Source organism: Falco peregrinus, chromosome 4 (genome assembly GCF_023634155.1).
Source record: "Falco peregrinus isolate bFalPer1 chromosome 4, bFalPer1.pri, whole genome shotgun sequence".
Lineage (NCBI taxonomy): Eukaryota > Metazoa > Chordata > Aves > Falconiformes > Falconidae > Falco > Falco peregrinus.
Genome location: NC_073724.1, coordinates 29,221,297 through 29,240,119, shown reverse-complemented (window position 1 = coordinate 29,240,119; position 18,823 = coordinate 29,221,297). Strand labels below are relative to the sequence as shown.

The 18,823-nt window shown below is 37.1% G+C and overlaps 1 protein-coding gene across 5 annotated transcripts in view; it reads left to right on the top strand.

The window, feature by feature from the left end:
- AP1S2 (adaptor related protein complex 1 subunit sigma 2) overlaps positions 1 to 18,804 on the top strand; it is a 32,430-nt gene extending 13,626 nt beyond the window's left edge. Inside the window, exons 5-6 of one of the 5 annotated variants that reach the window (XR_008747059.1) lie at positions 5,125 to 5,219; positions 16,792 to 18,804. Coding sequence is in view for 2 of the 5 variants with exons in the window: in XM_055803128.1 (XP_055659103.1) it covers positions 16,792 to 16,839 (48 nt within the window). In the remaining 3 variants the exon portion in view is untranslated. Of the gene's footprint in view, positions 1 to 5,124; positions 5,220 to 13,088; positions 14,487 to 16,791 lie in introns of those variants that run through there. The other 4 variants (XR_008747060.1, XM_055803128.1, XM_055803129.1 and 1 more) reach the window with 4 other exon arrangements.
- The last annotated feature ends 19 nt before the right edge of the window (positions 18,805 to 18,823 follow it).

The window sequence follows — 18,823 nt, the reverse complement described above, 5'->3', positions numbered from 1 at the left end:
GTATTTAAAAGAAAATTAAACAGACTTGCTCACTTTCATTTGAAGAAAGTTCCTAAATGTTGGCTTTAAGTGAAAATTCTTTTTGTTATTCATCCTATGTAATCTTTATTGCAGTATTTTGGAAATTATCCCCATTTTGTCCACCACTATTCTTTTTTAGGGTGTGTATGTATTCTTTTAGTAGTTGATTGTAGAACATCTAAAATAAACTTGATATTAAGCTATCTCAGTAAAAAAGCCCGTGGATCTGTTGACATATCACACTTGTTTGTTTCCATCATGATTATAGTAATGAAAAATCTAAAAGTTATCTGAATGTTTTTTCTTAGGTTCTTGCAGTTTGGCCTCAGGTAGTATTTACTAGCCCTTCCACATAAAGAATAATAGATACCAATTAACCTTCCTTTGCTATTTCAAGTCCTCACTTCATCCTACATCCAGAAGGATGCTGAAATTGTTGTTTTTAGTTGACTTGCACTAGGTGCTTAGGGTTGCTATGTAGATTTAAGCTTTTAGTTTTAGAATGAGCATCTTTGGAAATCAAGGTTTAGTGAATTTTCTGCATATGCCATGAAAATTTTTTTCTTGGAGATGAAATGTGCTAATTGGAAATGGTAGGTTTGAAGGTATTTATAATGGTGGAGAGAGGGCAGTAGGTTGTCCTTGAGATACAACAAAATAAAGGACTGTTAGCATTAGCCAATGACAAAAGAAAATCCCTGATGCTTAAGCCTGGAGTGAGTGGGAGTATAAGGGTTTTGGTCTGGTTTAGGAAACAGCTTTTGTAAGCACCTGTTTCTTACTAGTCACCTGAGAAACTTCCCATAATTAATGCAGTTAATTCAGTCTTCACTTAATATTAGTTTTTACATATAGGCTACTGAAATAGACTGCCTTCCTAAGTTGGCAGACAATATTTATCTTGGCTGTATTTGTATTCCTCACAATGTGAAACAACAAATAATGAAATCTGTATTATTACGGAGATCTGACTGCCTTGATTGCTGTCTGTTCTGCATGTGCAACTTCTGGCTTGGCTTCAGGTAGTCAGCTTGGTTGTTCAGTGTAAGAGTGCAGTTCTTAAGACATGTATGTTCTTGATTTTAGGTACAGATAATGATCTGTAATTACATTTTAGAAGATATGTGTGGGGACTTAAGAGAGTAACCATGAACGAAGGGGGCATATTGTTTGTTCATTATTTAAGGATTAGGAAATAGCTACGATCTTTGTGGATCTGGAAAACCTCTCAGCTCATAAAAGATACAGTAAATTGTGGTAGTGTTTTGGTAGCTGATGCTTTTGTAAAATGTATTTTGGATTTTAAGTCCCTGAAGGATTTTTGGTATGTAGCAGGAAAGACATTATAACACAGTGAGATTATTTGAACTTTTGGTTTAAGTATGAAACGTGTGTCTTGTCCATTTATATTGAAAGTATTGACTCTGATACATTGATAAAAATTAAAGTGAGCTTGTTTATGGTATTGGTTCTAGACATTATTTAAGAACCTGGAATGAAACTGTTTCTGGTTTGATGGGATAGGTAAAGTCTATACCTAAGCAGAGTAAGTCAGTTCAGTTTGGGAAGGTGCATTCAACATTAATTACTTGCTTTTTGAGGTATTGCATGTTTTCTTAATGGTGCTGTTCAGAATGTAGGTGCTTTTTAAGTAGTAGGTGAGGAAACGCATGTGAAAATGGCTTTTTGTAAGATACTTCTGAGTGTGAGAGGTAGGTCTTTTTCCCCCCAGTCTTGGGAACAAAATGTTGAATTGCTTGTTCTTCAAGACTGGTGTAGTTTGTCACAACACATTACTCAAAACCAAGATAAAGCATATTGGGCCTAAGTGAAGAGGTCAGTTGCTTTTGTGTTCATTTTCCCACATGGACTGAACAGATTATTATTATTTTTTGAATGAAGTAGGCCTTGTATAGATGCTTGACTACAGTAGTGCTCTATAACATTGTATGTATAATATGCTTCACTTCGGAAGATTTTATTTGCATCTTGTCTTAGAAAATTGTTTATTCTGTTGTTCAGTTATGGTATGGGTTATTCTTATGCTGTAAAAACTACTCTGCTGCTTAAATTCAGTGTTTGCAGGATGCAGAGAAAGCAAGGAGATTGTAAAGTTACGAAGTGTGATTGCATGGAACTGTGTGAGTGTGGTATTTCCAAATGTGTCAGTTAGTTTCAAGCCTTATGCTATCATCTATTTGTTGTGTATGTCTAGTGTTAATTACTTTGCTCTTTGGAACAGTCTGTTCAAGTAAAAAGTAACTTCAAATCTTTATAGAACTGCATTTCTGACTGTGTAGATTATATATATATATGTTCATGGCCATTTTGCTTGTCAGACTGTACTATAGACTGCTGAGTTTATAAAATCACTGGTGATACCTGCCAACAGTTTTTTAAGAAGCCATCATAAATACCTAAGATGAATTCAGCTGGACTTTAGACTGAATGAACTGTAAGAATACACGTAATCAGAAGTCATGGGAACATCACTTCCCGTTGGAATAAACCTTTAAAGACAACTAGTTGTACATTTAATAGTAGCAGTCAGGTCTGTAAACTTTGATATCAAAAGTGTTTCCACGATTTTAATAGATATTTTATAACTGTCTTCCTTGTACTGTGGAGTAGGTGTTCCTGCAAATACCTGCCAAATCATACTTTTTTTGTTTAAAGCAATAGTAATTTGTCCAGCAAACTAATAGTAGAATCTGCATTTCTTATTTTTCTCCCAAGTAGGAATGGGGGGAGGGCAAGTTAACCTTTCCAGATTTTAGTGTGACTATCCAGAAAGTTACTGTATCACACTTAATGCTCTTCACATTCTCAAGACTGCTTTTTTTTCTGGTAACTTACTGGTCTGTATGCAAGTCTTTAGATTCTTTTTGGAAAAATGCAGTTCAGTAGCTTTAATGTTCTTTGTGAAGTTTCTGGATGTGTCATGATGTTTAGGACTTAACGTAGGTTTGCAGGCTGTGATTTCTAAGTGCTTTAGAAATCCAGTTGTATTTCCAGAAACATGTTCTCCAACCTTAATCTACCCTTGGCTTTATGAATTGAACATGGTAAAAAGCAGTCTGCTTTTCATCTGAGCAGCTTTTGTTCAGACCTTTAAAATACCATTTTAGTAAATCTGTCTCCATAATATTTTGCCTCATTTCCTGACTGTTCAGTGTGTGTGCATGTAAGATATGAGTGATATTAATCTACTAAAGAAATCAAAATGCTGATTAGAATTTCTTGAGACTCAACAAGTTGTGAGAAAGGAGTCTTCTGTATTAATATTAAGTATGCATTCGGTCAGCTTTGCAAATTGAACCATTAGGAAGTTTCAATTAGAAATGAGACAAATTAGTGTAAGTGAAGTCCTTGCTGTGTGAGGAGTATTCGGTACCCTCTCTGATGTGAATTCCAAGACTGATAAACAACATCCACTTTGCAAAACTACCTATGAAGTGGATCATTCACTGAGATAAGCAATTCATGTAGAACTGTTGAGCATATATTAACAGTACACCAGACTCCTCATAGATTATAATTCCATTATGGGTGTATTTGTTATCTGTATGCTGAACTGATAGATTTTTCTCCAGTGATGTTCTTTGTTGCTGTCTGTAGAAGCACTGGGTCAGGATGATACGATGAAAATTTTAGTACTGCTGCATATGCCCTGGCTGTTTTCAGCAGCTTAGTTGTGTGCTTTTGGTCAATAAACATAGTAAATTCAATGAACAATTGCAGAAGACTGTTTGACAGTAAGGAGTATCTTATCTTCAAAATTAGATGCTCTTTCTGAATGAGTACATTAATCTGCATTTTAATAGAACATGTTCCCTGAATCTGGCAGAATGCTGAAAAGAGCAATATTAATGTTTGGGCCTTGAGATAGTGAGGAGAAGAAATCCATTTTTCCTCTGGTGTCAGAGAATTGTCTGAGATGATGTGTCATGTTGCAGTGCTACTACCCTTTCCTAAAATTCTCACTACCTCTGAAGATGGTTTTGGAGTATTGCAGAATAGTAAGTGAAAGGAATCTGAATGCCCCCAGGAGGGTCCCATTGTGTTCAGTTTTTAGCTTCTCATTTTTGTGGCCTTACCTGTGTGTTGTACAAATACCAGCAACATGCCTGACGTGTTTTGGAGCTTTTATGTAAGTTATCTTTAAGGGAGAAACTGTGGGGTTTTTTTGTTGCTGAACTTTCTAGCAACAGTAGTAGTTCTGGGGATGGATATCAAGATACAATAAAACTGTATTTTAAATCGTGCACTGTAAACTTGATTTTTTAAAAAGGCATAAAGAAAAGTCTCAGAAGACCTGCTGTTCACAATTCTTTGAGAAAATCTGTGTTGGATTAACAGATTGATTGAAGTGAAAATATTTGACTTTTTGCACCAATCATTACTACATGAAAATCACATGCAGCTCAGCAACTAACAATGATGCTTAATAGTAAATAATTTTTTTTAAATTACTTCAGGGATGATAGGTAGCTAAGTTGAAAGAAACTCTTTCACTTCATGGAAAAAAAATCTCACTTTATTATCAGTGTTAGCAGTAATACTGTGTGAAACGTAGTTACAGAATCAAATATATGTAGATGTGGTAGCATCCTATTCTATTATGCTCTCAATCTGTTATAATAATGAACAACTCATCTTAAGTTCTCAAAAAAAAAGAAGAAAAATCTTTGAATTAATGTTCCTTCAAGCACAGGTGAAGCTTTCTAAACAACTTTCTAAAACTTATTCTTTTAAGGTACTAATATGCTTTATCTTGTTAAGAAATGAAAAATAGGAGGTTTTTTAATGCATCTACTTGGAGTCTTGCAGATGTTTTTTACTGATGCATTTCTGTTGTTTGCTTTAGCAGTTGACTTTTACTAAGATCTAATAAAACTGTTAATAACAATAGCTGAAACACATATGAGTTAAATAACTGAATTTACTTTTGTATATAGTTTAGAATGTTTTCTAACTTGTTTTAAATGGAAATAAGCTGTAAATAATTGGGTGGGTGGGGGTTTTGTTTTCATTTTGTTGTTTGTTTTTTTTTTTAAGTAGTTGGTATTACATTTTCACTGCTGCTTGATTTTGTGTTTATAGAGCCAGAATGAAGACTGGGGAGGTTTGTCTGAGGATATCTTATGATTAAGAGCAATCTAAGGCATTAGCCCTTTTGACCCCCATCTAAATGATTGGTAACTACCAAGTTTACCATTTTGGTGGCATGGATTAATTGGGTGCTATGCGAAGACTGCTGCACGCGTAATTAAGTCCCTGAAAGGGTAAAGAGAAAATGGGTGATGGGCTTAACTTTCTGCAACACTTGCATGATGGTCTTTGAAGAGTGCTTTGAGTGTTCCCTTTTATTTTCCTTTTTTTTTTTTTGTACTAACTGCATCAACTTGAAGTGTCTGACTTCTACTAGCTTTCTTTGGTGTTGATAATTAAGTGGGATAATGCAAGTTAGAGAAATGGATACCAAAACTAATAACTAAACAGATGTTTGGCTTTGTTTACTTACAAACGTAAACATGTATTTACTGGAAAATGAGCTGTTTACATCTGCTGTGCAAAGAAAATGGGCCCTAAAAAGACTGGGTGCTGCTGCAATTGACTGTATATCAAGTGCCGGATGCTGCATGACAGAACAAAGCTTATTTGCGTATATAGTGCATTGCAACATATTTTTGTCCAAAGCATAAATGGAATACATTGTGGCAGTCCTACTAATAAAGGTAAGATTTTATTTTACATAAGGCAAGTTTAAAACACACATGAAAATGATTTGCTGGAGCAAACTTAGTCTGCTGCTTATTTGATGACATGATAAACAAGTAGTTCAGTAAACAAATTCACTTTTGTAGTGTGGAACTGCAGTAATAGATCTCATTTCATATGCCGCTTTATAAATATCAGGTTTTAGTTTCCAGACAAAAGAAAATTATTATAATAGACAAATATTTTGTAACATGTTCAAAATAAAATTCGCTGATGGTGTATGGGTACTTTTACCATGTAAAAGCTACCTAGTATATGATACAGCTGGTGATCTGTGTAGCTAATAACCTGCTTGCATATTAGACCTGTAGAATTAGGGCAGCCGACAAGTCATTTGTACAAAATCAAATTTCTTATATGAATGTGGACATTCTACAAAACAATGATAAGAAAATGTAAATGCTCAAGCTTGATTTTTTTTCCCACAGTTCCCACCCCAACTCCCCCACCCCCCGCCATGTTTATTGCTTTTTCTCTTCGTGATAACAAGTTCATGTACAAAGAGTGTGATTCTCTAGTGAGGTTAGTATTAATACTGGGACTGTAAAAGTTCCCTTACGTTTAAAACTTTAGAAAGTATTTATATAGTTTGGGGCCTATGCCAAGCATAGATCTTTACTTAGGAATCTTAATCTTTTTTTTCTCTTAGATGGCGACAAAGGCCAATTCTGCAACATGCATACTCAGGCTTAGAGAATTCTGTGTGGCTCCAGTTTGCTTGTCTACAGTATGTCCCTGATGAATTTTATGTATGGGCACAGTTTCAGTTGAAGAAATGTGCTTTGTTCCCATTAATTTAAACACAGTGGCATTATCTGTAGGAGACCTTTTCAAAATGAAAAATATGTGGATGTATTCTAATATTGCTTCTAAAGATGCCAATGAGATCCTTCTTCCTGGTCTGTGCTATTCCCTGGAAAATGTGAAGAAGTAGTCTGTAGTCTGTACAGAGTTTAGCTTACACTCTTGTTATAACTCCACAGAATGTGGCAAAATAGGGATGGGATCTTCTGGGGTGAGTGGAGAGGAACAGAGAGATGGTTGCACGTAATAAGAGATGGAGGTATTTTGACTGCAGAAAGGAACTGCAGCTTGTATGCAGAATGAAGATCATCTGTGGTAAAGAAAGATCTGAGATGAAGGAGGTTGTCTTTGGGCAGGGGGAGTAGTTTGATCCATATAACTGTGCTGCTTGGATTAACCTTATTTAATAGAACACACAAATTCAAATTAATCTGTGTTACTCTGTCAAGCATAAACAAGCACTAAATGAGTAGAATGTCATCTTTTGAGGGCTGTTCTGGAGGGATTTGCTTGTAAACTAGATGTTGAGTTCTACATGTGCTGTATGGCAAATGTAATAAGCCAGATACACAGAAGTAGCCTATTCCATGCAGAATTTGGTTAAATTTAAGGCAAGTCTTTTATAACGTTTAAGAGCTTCAGTGATATACAACTAGACAACATGAATTCTTTTTATTGTACACTCAAGTTCTACTGGACAGAACTTACGCTTTCTATCAAGAGCAGTTTACAGCTGGTAAAGTCAGGGTGCACTTTCCTCATCAACTAAAACCATGATGATAGTGACTTGAGGCAGCCAGATCCATTCTTGCTGCCACGTTTGTGGTGGCCCTTGTGTTGATCCACTTGCCCTGTGGTTATGTGGCTGCTGGCTTGTTAGCTAGGATCTGAGAGTATGCAGGGGAGCATGAGAGAAGTGCCAGGAGGAGGAAAACAGTCGCATTGAAAAGGAAAGTAAAAGGCAGGTGCTTTTGGTGGCAGTCGGGACTTTTAGGAAAGCTAATAGTTTAACTGAAGTTACTTTTATCTTTAACAATTCCAAGTGTATCTAAATGTTTTAAAAAGCTAGTGTTCCCCATGTATCTTGCCTTGATTCACTTGCTGTGAACCCCCAAGTCAGGTAGTATAGTTCAGTAGGTTCTAATTTACCTGTCTTAGGTTACACCACTGCTGTTGGCCTGAGTCGTAGGTGTGCAGCAGGGAGCTTCAGCCAGTGGTATTGACTTTTAGAGTTTTCAGTTGTCCTTTTCCTCCCTCTTCCCTTTGTGCCTGAGAAACTATATGATGATTCTAGAATGGGATTTCAGATACATTTAAAGTGATCCAATTTAAATTGCTCATTTCTGAAACCACACAGTCAGCAGCTTTTCTGTGTTTACAACCTGGCCCTGCAAACGCTTGTCCAAACTACTATAAGAAGGCAAAGTGCTGCAGGAGTGGAAAGCAAGGGCAATGTTAAACGGCATTGCTGTGGAAGCTGAATGATACTGGATGTGACGTGGCTTGTTAAGGCAGTATATTCCAGTCATCCTTTTAAAGGTACAACTCTGCCATTCGAGGAAAGGTTCCTTAAGCAAAGGGGAATAAGTCATGCAAACCTGTAGCTGCAGTGCTGGAAGAAAATGGAAGAAAACATTAATGAATCCTTATATGCATAGTTTGGCAAACTGACAAACATACACTGTGGGATTATCTGATAGAGGCTCAGTGATACGTAATAATTTTGCCTCTAGCTTCACAGTACAAAGTATTCAGCAGAAGTATTGCTTAAAGCATTTGTGTTTTTGTGGTAGGGAAATGGAGCCTCCAGTGGATGCTTAGAGCCGTCCTTGCCCTTGAAGAATAGACTGTCAGTTCTTCATAGCTCAGTGTGTAGCAGCTGATTGGCAGATAAAAAGCACTGCCTCCCGGAGCGATTATCACCTCTGATCCCACAGATCAGAATAGCAACTAAGAAGCAGGAAGCACTCACTATTATCCAGTTACAGCACTGCTGATGTTTTTCCTTCTGCTTTTGGAGGGGAGACAGGCAGGCCACTACTGATCTTATGTAATATCCTTCTGCTCTGGTCTGTTGATGTTTTAGAGCCGAAGGGTGTGCATATGCTAGGATGTTTTGCTGAATAACACTTGCATGATGACTTGATGCTGTTCAGATCCTAGTTGAGTATTGTGTTGACTACTTTGCAAGGATCTTGAAGATTGGATTTTTGCTTTCTATAGGAAGCTGCAGACAAGATCTTGACTTGGGAGTTGGCATTGATGTAGGGTTATTCTTTGGTTTTGAACAGCATCGTAGTTAATATTTGTCTTTGAACATGTTCAAGACCTCATGGGTGTTTCTAGGCTCTCTGAGAAAACGCTTTACTCCCCTTTGGAAGTAAGGCACAATTTTCCCAATAACCATGTGATTGGAGTTTCTGGATAGTTAGCTAATCAAAGACAGGGAAACAGATACTCTACTATTTTGAAATCCCTGAAAAGGCAAGTGAACAGCATCAGTGTCCTAAAGCAGCCTTTCAGTAGAAGTATTTCCCTAATAGAGATTCAGAAGTAGAGTGTAAAATAGTTGCTTCTGAAGTGTATTGCTAAAGAAGTGCTTTTTAAATGTTAATCGCTTCCTATTGTAAGAACTTCCTTTTCTACATAGAAACTCTCATCCCTCCTCTCTTTTCCCCATATCCTCCTGCTTCTGCAGAATTGTTCCCAAACTGCTGTGTACTCCATGGTCCCACATCTTGTCTGTTGTTCTAGCTTGGGGTTTGTTTTGATGTTGGGCGGAAAAAAAAAAGCGAAGCATTTATACTTTTGCCTGCAGTTTAACATGACCTGCCTTCATAGGCTTTGTGCCGGTTTTGATGGGAAAGAAGTTAAAAACCTAAGCGAACTTTCCCTGAAAAAGAAGGCATGCCAAGTATTCATGAAGTCTGTGTCACTGCTGTGTGATGTCAGAAAAATGGCAGCACTGCAAAACACTGAACTTGGGTGAGGTTGGTGTGGGCATAAATAATTTCTAGTGTCTCTTGTGTGTAGAAATAGACTGTTTTCTTGTCCACTACAGACACAAAATAGCTTAAATTGAGGCAAGGAAAGAATTTCAAAGTAGATTTTAGGCAGATTTTCCAGAGATGATGATAATGAAGCATTTAAGTAGATTGCCTAGGGGAGCATTAAAAAGTTTCCATTGCTGGATGCCTTTAACAGATTAAATATCTCTCAGGAATGTCACAGGTATGCTGTTTGGGGGACTGGATTAAATTAAGTCCCTTCTAATTTCAGTTTGATTATGATTTTTAATTAGGTTGGGTCATAACAAATTTGGCTGAGAAAAATGTCAGTTGGGTTGGGGCTATCAAAATAGTTCTGTTGACTCAAATCAACTCTACCATTTTTCTAATTTAAAAATCTCCATTGACTCAGGCTGACAATTTCAGAGTATTATTAGCTTTTTAAAATGAGTTGTAAACACAGATGTCAGTTTGAAAAAGAGGGATTCTAGTAACTTTAAAATGTTGTGAAATTGCAATGTGCAGCTTATATTGAAAAGCTATTATGGCTTTGGCAAAACTAAGATCTCAGACCTATGTGTTAAAGTCAGATAAACAATTTACATCCATATTTTTAAATAAGTGATGATTTTTCAGAGGTAGTATTTCATGTTAACTTGCCATAGTGTTATGCTGTAAGGATCCTGTTGCCTCGTTGCTAGCTGCTAGCTAGATCAAGACAGTTAGCTATCTTAAGGACATGCTTCACAGGCTCAGATGAGGTCTGCAGTGCCCCACAGAACGAAGCCAAGGTAGTCTAGATGGTGATTGTAGAAGTTGGCATGTGTCCTTTCCCCCACATTGTGTGTTTTGGTAGTCAGACCAGACAAACTGCTCTGGAGACAATGTGGCAGGCAACACAGTAAAAATTTTAACAAATTGTAATTGGAGCTTGTGAGATACAGCTTGTCAGATACCATAGTTCTGCGATGGCAAATAATTTGTCAAAACTTTTTATTTCCCTTTCTATTGTTTGTCAGGCTGGCCACAGTGGCAGACCCTCTGTGTCTGATGGTCTTGGATGTCCTCAGTGTGGTACAGAGGTCTTGCTGAAACGGCAGTGTTTTCATCTCACAATATCGCTCTGTTATCTCTTCATACCTCAACTAGTGTTGTCCATTTTTAATCTTTTAGATTCACCTCTACAATGTCAGTTTACTGCTAGTCTAGTTGCAGGTGGTACTTGCATGTTCTGTAAGCTAAAGAGCTGCCAGGAGCACAACAAGCACTTTCTTCCTATTGTTATCTGACAATCTAGCTTTATCAGTAGGTCAGTTTCTGTCAAGATGAGACACTAATCCTGTAACAGTAATTTGAGTCAATCATCTAATTTTGTGTACCAGGATTTTTTCGTCAAAGACTGTTAATTTGTCAAGTTAGAAACCAATGAAAGATGAACAGGGTGGGGAATACCCTGGGGGTGCGTGGGAGAGTAGAAGTTTTGAAAGTACTAATAGGTAACAAGTGGATAAACATGAAATGAAAACTTCCATGTCCTTATTTGTTCCTACCAGTTATGTAAAAGGGAGCATGGTCAGCGCTTCCAGGCCAAAGAGAGTGCTAAGGAATGTGTGCAGCCTGGGATAATCTTTGAACACAACAACAATGAATTGTAGTCAGCCTTACAGAGTGCTAGAAAATGAGCTGCTCTTGTTCTTTCTGTCCGGAGAGCTATTGTAAAATTAAGGCAAAATCTGTTACGAGGTTTGACAAGCATTTCAATGCAGACACCAACCTTGGCTCCAGGTTTCCAAGGGTGAAACCCTGGAAGACATGAGTGTTTTTTCAAGGAGGAGGAGAATCAATCACATGTGCATCTATTTTCCAGGTAAAAACTGAGAATACAAGACTGTAAAAATTGGGCATTTTAGATTGTTACAATATGCCTGTTTTTCAGTGGTCGTCATGAATCTGTATCGTGCCAGCAGTGTCAGTAAAGAAGTTTTCCATAAGTACCTGTTCTGGATTTTTTTTGTCTGTGAAGGCTCTAGCATTTCTTAGAGTTAAGATCTTCTGTTCAGTCAAAACTCCCTCTCCTTGGGGCTAATCCTGTGTACTCCCATCATGCAGTGCCTTTTCCAGTTAGGAATATGCCTCAACATTTTGTTTTTAATGTAAGCTGACACAGAGTACAAGAGGTTTTAAGAGTTAAAATTCACATTTGTAATTCTCTGTTACATACCAAATTACTTTGAATTCTACCAAAATTCACAGCAGACTGTAACAACTTCTTTGCAGCTGTCACTGAGCTATGGGAGCTGTTAACTTTGTGAACTACTGGGTTTCTAGTTGGCTTGTTCTGAATAATTTTAGCAACTGTAGAATAATGTTCAAATTACTGATACTGAAAAGCAATGTAAATCCTGTAAGGCTTCTAGGGTATTTTTGTTGTGCTTTTTTAAAATTCTAAACTCCAATTACAAAATATACAAGCTGGAAAACGTGAACGAACTGAGAAGGCACAGAGGAAACTGTTAGGTTTTGTAAGTCACGGTAACTTTCTCAGGTCTGTTGTAACACTTCTGCAGTTTTTTGGGGTGGGATGCTAAAATTGAAGATTTTAATGGGTACATCATGAAAGATGGTAACTGTTGCGCAGATAGTTGGTTTGTGCTGCTTTTGTTTTTTCTCCCAGATGATGTGTAATGGGGCTGACACTCCTAATTTGATAATACGGCATTAAAAATATCCTCTTCTGTCTTCAGGGCACTGATTTTAATACAGAAAACTGAGTGTTGCTTGCTTTCTAACTCATCTTTCAACAGATTGTATACTAATGTTCATGCTAGTAATATAAGAGAATATTAAGTTCAGCAGCGTAACTCAAAAGAAAACTTTGCCTGCTGTCAGAAGTGCCTGAGATACCTCCCAGTTTTCAAACAGGCACTCTTTTATAAAATGTCACAAGTAGTGCCTCTGCTGTACTACCCGGGCACGGTGCTGCTCACAGCTGGCTTCTGGGGCCTAGTAACCCATGTGTGTATCAGAGCAGATATAGTAGGTGATGTCAAAAGTTTAGTTAGTCCACTACCCTGTCTCTGGCAGTAGCTGACAGTCGATGCCTGCTGAGGAGACTAGATCGAATTGGAGCAAATATATAGGGTGGTCCATGTCTGGAAAGTATTTCAGCTTCAAACAATTTTTGGCTGAGAAGAAAAAACTTGAGTTTACATAATACAGTAATTACAGAGTTGTCCTGTATATTGTTGGACCCAGCATGCAAGGTGGGTGGATGCGTGTAGGGGGTAAAATAATGGTTTTCCCTGCCACCCCCTCCCCTCAAAAGTCTAGAGTAGTCAAAAATACAATATTGTATTTCTGTATCAAATGTCCTTTTCATGTCAGAGATACAATAGTGAGATGATCTTTTTGTTTTCTTGCATATCTGTCCACCTTTCTATTATGTATAAGAATATGTACATATTTCTTTTGTAGCCACGCCATGAATACTTTAATGTCCCAGTGTACTAAATGGCTTCATTCATCATGCATGCAGAATTTCAGAGGAGATAGACCTGTGACTTACTCATGACAGAACATTATCATCAGCTTGGTGAATCCAGTCATCTTGAATCTAATAGAATACCACAACCATTCTCTGCTGTTGTACTTTCCTCTTCCCCCACTGTTTTACAGTGTTGTCTCTTCACATGTCTCATTTCAGCAAAACTTGTGCTTGCTAGCATATGGTTTAACTTTTTTATTGTGTGTAAGCTTGAAGTCTTATGCTTAAAAGTTCTGTAGAATTTTCTGAGCTAAACACCTATATACTGCAACACCTATACTGTAACATTACTTGACCTGTGTTTATCTTTGTTCTGGTGTTATTTAAACATACACTTAAAACCTGTAGATGAAGTTAATATTTACAGAGAAACTAGCGAAGGAGTAGTAGTATGTGAAACGTATACACACAAGTATTAAATGATGTTACAGACAATTCTCACAGACCTTGCATCTTTAATTAAAGACGCATGTGCCAATATCCTTTTCTGAGACTGGCACAATAGTGTGATTTACCTGATAAAGAGGAGGAAGGCAGAATTGATTAGGACAAAGAGAATGACCTAAGTAAATCTGAAGTTACACTTGTATTTAAATGTTCAAAATGCTCTTGTGAGTAGTTGAGCAGTTGCTGCTACTGAAGGAGAAAACAAATTCATTGCTTTACAAATGGTTAGGGCTGGAAAGATTTTTTTAAAGTCCATGAACAGCATACTTGAAATGTCTCCTTCAATTGACGTTTCCAGTTTAAAGTGCAGACTACCTTGTATATGAGAGAGCTGCCACAAGGATGAATATAAGTGTCATTCAATTAAAAAGCATGGGCAGTGTGAGAGGGCATGTATTGCATCCTCTGTTTGCCTAGTAGAAAAGAGTAATTTATAACCTAAAACCAGTGCTGGTTTTGAAAATTGTTTAACTAGCAAGGCGGTGGTTACTGAGATTAACCACAAACAGCTAGTTCCACGTACTATATGTGGTAATGCACTACCTTTCAAATGTTAAACTGACATAAAGATGAGAGATCTAGGAGATTAGACAAAAGATTCGGATTGGGCTTGCAGCATTCTGAAACCTTAGAGAAGATGATCATAGGAGTGGTTTTCCATTTCCAAGTTTGCCTTTTTTCTGTAAGACATTAACAATGTGTTTGAATGTCTGGTTAATGCTGCTTTAGCCTGCATTATTTCATGCCTGTTGGCTTAAAATGCTGTGCATTGAGCTGTAATGAGATGCTGTTTTTCTTATCTGTATACAGCTGCTTGCTTCTAAATGACTAGGTAATGAATTAGCTTTCCTGGCATGTTTGAAATAAAAGTATTGCATGCACTTTTGTCTCATGTGAATGACTTTTTTTCCTCATCTGTGTTCTGATATATTTCAAATTTGCATTGTTTGCCTTGGGTGATTCTGAGCTGCAGGTAGTGTGTAATACTGCAGAATTTTTTCCATAACAATTGGATAAAATGTTTGACACTTGCTGAAACAAATAATGTGAACAAAATGTAATATAATTCATTCTGTTTGTTTCTTAAAAGTCATAATTGATTATTCCTCTAGCAAAACACATGAGCCTTTAGGTGTTCCTTTGGAGATTATATTGATGTGCATCTAAGAAGGCATTCTTGCCTCAAGGTTACAGCTGTAGTATTAACTTACTGGGGTTTACTGGTGAGGTATCTGTGGACAAATAGCCAATGTCCTTGAAATACATTGCTTTAAAGTCATTGTTAACTAGTGACCTTGATTTACTTGAAGAAATTTAATCTTTATGTATACATCTGGTGAAAATTACCTACAACTTTGAATTGGCAGTGGAAACAGTATTACTGAACTGCTCCAAAGATAGTAGCGGCACAGTGTAATATATTTCTTGATAGGTGCTGAGCAGCTTTTTTTTTCCAGGTAAATTAGTGAATATCATGTGTCACCACTGAGTAACTAGAAGAGCCCTCTACTGTCTAAATCAATTTAAAACTGAAAAGTTGTTTTACTACAGATGTTTTTAAGACCCTGAAATGCTTGAGAGTTTATATCCTGTTAGAATACTCTTGAGTTCTGTTGCTATAGTTAGTTAAGAATGTAGGATTTTTATTTATTTATTTTTTAGTAAAATGCTTCAAGTTGGTGGGCAGGGGAGACCATGTCCTCTAAAATGAATGCAAGAAAATCATCTGGGAATATAGTGCCATGTTATAGTAAAAATGCTACGTAGCCTTTACTTCAGTCAGTGTCTTCCTTTGGGGGGATTTGTGTTAAAATACACATGTAAGTCTTTAATCCTGTCTGCCATCCTCTCTGGCTTTATCAATGTCACTGCAGTTCTGAGAATGCTTAAATATTGCATCAGTGAGACAAAAAACCACTACATCTTTAATGCACTGAGTTTTCAGTTTAAACTTGCCTTTTCCTTGCAATTTCTTATTTGCTGATGGATTTTGGGAGCCATCTTGAAATGCTCAGAGGTGGCCTGTTCCAAGCACTGACTGACTTTCAAATTAAGTTGCTGTTAAAATATAGCTTGTTCCTTTAGGACTGAATCACCTTAAACATGAGCTGAATGAGGACTGTAAACTCAATCATTTGTGCTGCATAGTAAAGGTTGATAGAGACTATGTTCTGGTGTTATCTGCAAGATTTAAGGTGTTATAATTATGTATTTTACTGACAGATTTTTTTCTAATACATATTTAGAAAACAGTTGAAAAAAAATTGTTCGCTGCCTTAACTATTATCTGCCTTTTTTTCTGCTTCATGACATGTCTTGTTTTAGGATGCTAAAGTAAGTTTATTCATACTGTGGATACCAAAACTGTTTATGTTTCTGTAAGGACACAGTATCCCTTCTTATTTACTATGATATTGTTAATAATTATGGAAAAGGACAGCCTAATGATTCCAATTAAACTACTGTTTGTTTTCAGATGCTCTAAGACTAATGGATACAAAACTGATAATAACCCTTTGGAATTTTGTATTAAACAACTTGCTTTTGAATCTAAACAAAGCTTTTAAGATTAGAATTAGGTACTGAAATTTTATGCCTGGTGTGGAATAAAACAATTTCAGTCCTGGCAATTCCTCCATTTCTATAGGTCTCGATTTCTTGTGACCAGGTGTACCGAGGTACCTTGACCTGGCTTCATGAACGAAGCATGGGAATGGTATAAAGAACCTAGACTCATTATGAATAGCTTAAGGGATACTGTATCTTAGTTGCATCAGTCATTTATTTCATCTATTTTTTCATTCTTCCCTAGCAAATTTTGAGACCCATGAAACAATCCACCACAAAAATCACTGACTCCGCTGCAAGCCGCTTCCCCATCTCTCCCCAATTCATCTCTCTGTTACTGGGCTGTGATTTGTTCCCTGCTGGTACATCTGAATTGCTTTATTTTTATTGCACTGAAGGGCAATAAAATCTACCAGCTATTCCTGTGAACCATGACAATCTAATTAACAGCTCTTTGAAAAGTGCAGCTAATACCATGTTTGCAAACTGCAGTACTTATATATTTTCATATCTTTCAGCTTTTTTTTAAGTAAGCAACTTTCATACTAACTCATGTGTGGTACTGTTCAATAGAAGCACAGGGTCCATTTACCACTGTCTCACATTTTCCCTCCATAGGAAGCAGAGACCCCACGTAGTGTACTTGAAGAAATTGGATTGACATAAACCTTCACGTCAGCTGATGACATCTCAGTGTTCCATACTGTAAATGTTCACTGCCTTCATTGTAATGTTTAGCTAATGGTGTAAGATGCTGTTTGTCAGTATTACTGTTTTGCTAACCTGCTTCATTCAGGCCTACAAGAAAAATACTCCTTTTTGAAAAGGGAACAAGAAACTAAAGTACAAAAATCATAAATGAAAGGGAATTAGATTTAAATTGACTCGGTGTCTCCCTTCACTGCATTTATAGAAAAATTGCATTTGACTTCAATAAGTGTACTGTTTTTTATAAGCAAACTTGACTTCAGGAAATGTATCATTATGACATAGCATATCTAAATGGAAAGCAACTACATGGACAACTGCAAATATGAAATATTACGGTGTAGAAATTGTGTTTATGCAACCAAAGACTTTTGTTCCATCTACATCTTAGTCACCACTTGTGATAATTCTACTTATTTCAGTTGATGCATAAAGATTGGAAATACCTGTTTACTACTGAATTTGTCATTATACCAAAGAATCCTGTTAGGATCTGCATATCAAACTGCTAAAAACTGTTAAGGTGATACTACTTTTTGCTGGAAAACTGCAAACTGATCAATTCACTAGAAATGAAGGTGTATTTAAGTGTAGCTACCTTGAGTAAAACTGTGCAAGTTTGTATACTAAAGAGGGAATGCATGTAGTTAAAAAAATAAATAATAAAATTCTAAGTTAGCAAACTATCTTTAGATCTGATCTTGGCTTGCTCTGAACATAAACACAGAAAGGAGGTAGGCTTTCTAAATGTATAGAGAGGTGTGTAATGAAGATTGGATACTTTCGAAGATGGGAAAGGAGGAGCTTTGCAAAAGGGACTTTTTATTATTTCAAACTCTACAAATTAATTTGTATTTATTGGTGTTTTATAGTTATGCTTTAAGGGTGTATAGGTACCTTTGAAGAAACTACACCAAGTGTCAATGTCATTTTAACTGCTTTTCTTGACTTAGACCTTTAACATGTGACACATCCCCTATGAAATTCCTGCGTGATGTACAGTCGAACCACCTCATTTGCAGTGAGAGCTTTTAAATACCAGATTTGTATAGTAGATTCACTGCAAATCATGTAAAGTGATATCAAGTCATATTTTAACACTTTAAGCAGACTTTCAGTAATTACAAACTAAACCTTTTTTCACCTGAGGAAATCTGATTCATGTACGCTTCTGAGTTTTGAGGAGATAGTGCCATGCTTTGGAGTAGCCAGATTCTGTGCGTCTGCAGGGTCCCTGAGAAGGCAGGGCTGCTTCCCTCCCTCCCTTCCCAGTAACTTCACTCTAGGAGTCAATGTTTTGGCTTGTTCACCAGTAAGTAGTGCCACGTTTTCACAAAACTTATGCCTCGGCATTGCTGTGGGAAGCAGTCATGCACTGTGAGCATAAGCTTTTACATGGCCATCTGGAAAGCGAGGCTGTGGGCTTGATGCGATTTAGGTTAAATTTAACCCACTGGGAAAGCCCCCTGATCCAGATCCCAGTGCAATGCTTGTGGCAGCAGAAGGGCCAGCTGGGGCAGGGGTGGCTCCGCATGCCTGCGTGGCAGTGCCAGGATGGAGCTTGTGCATTCAGTGTTACAATTAGTCTGCTTAACACTTTTCCTGGGATTTAAACGTACCAGACTGCCAGAGACTGTCTCCATCTAGGGCATGCAAAAGCAGTGGCTTGCATTTCCCCAGTGCCCAACGTGCAGGGATGGACGAGGATAAAGTGGTAGCAGAACGATCCTCTGTGTGTGACTAAAGTGCTGAAATTACCTTAAGTCAAACCCGAAGCAATTTTGTATGTATTCAACATGTTTTTAAAGTTTACACTGTCACTTGTATGTGCTTGGCTGGATTAGGCTTTGTTGTGATTGTGACAAACTGTTTGACCTGTCTGTCACATTGGTTTAGTTGTAATAAATGTCCACTTTTACACCATTGCTGTGTGTTTATATGT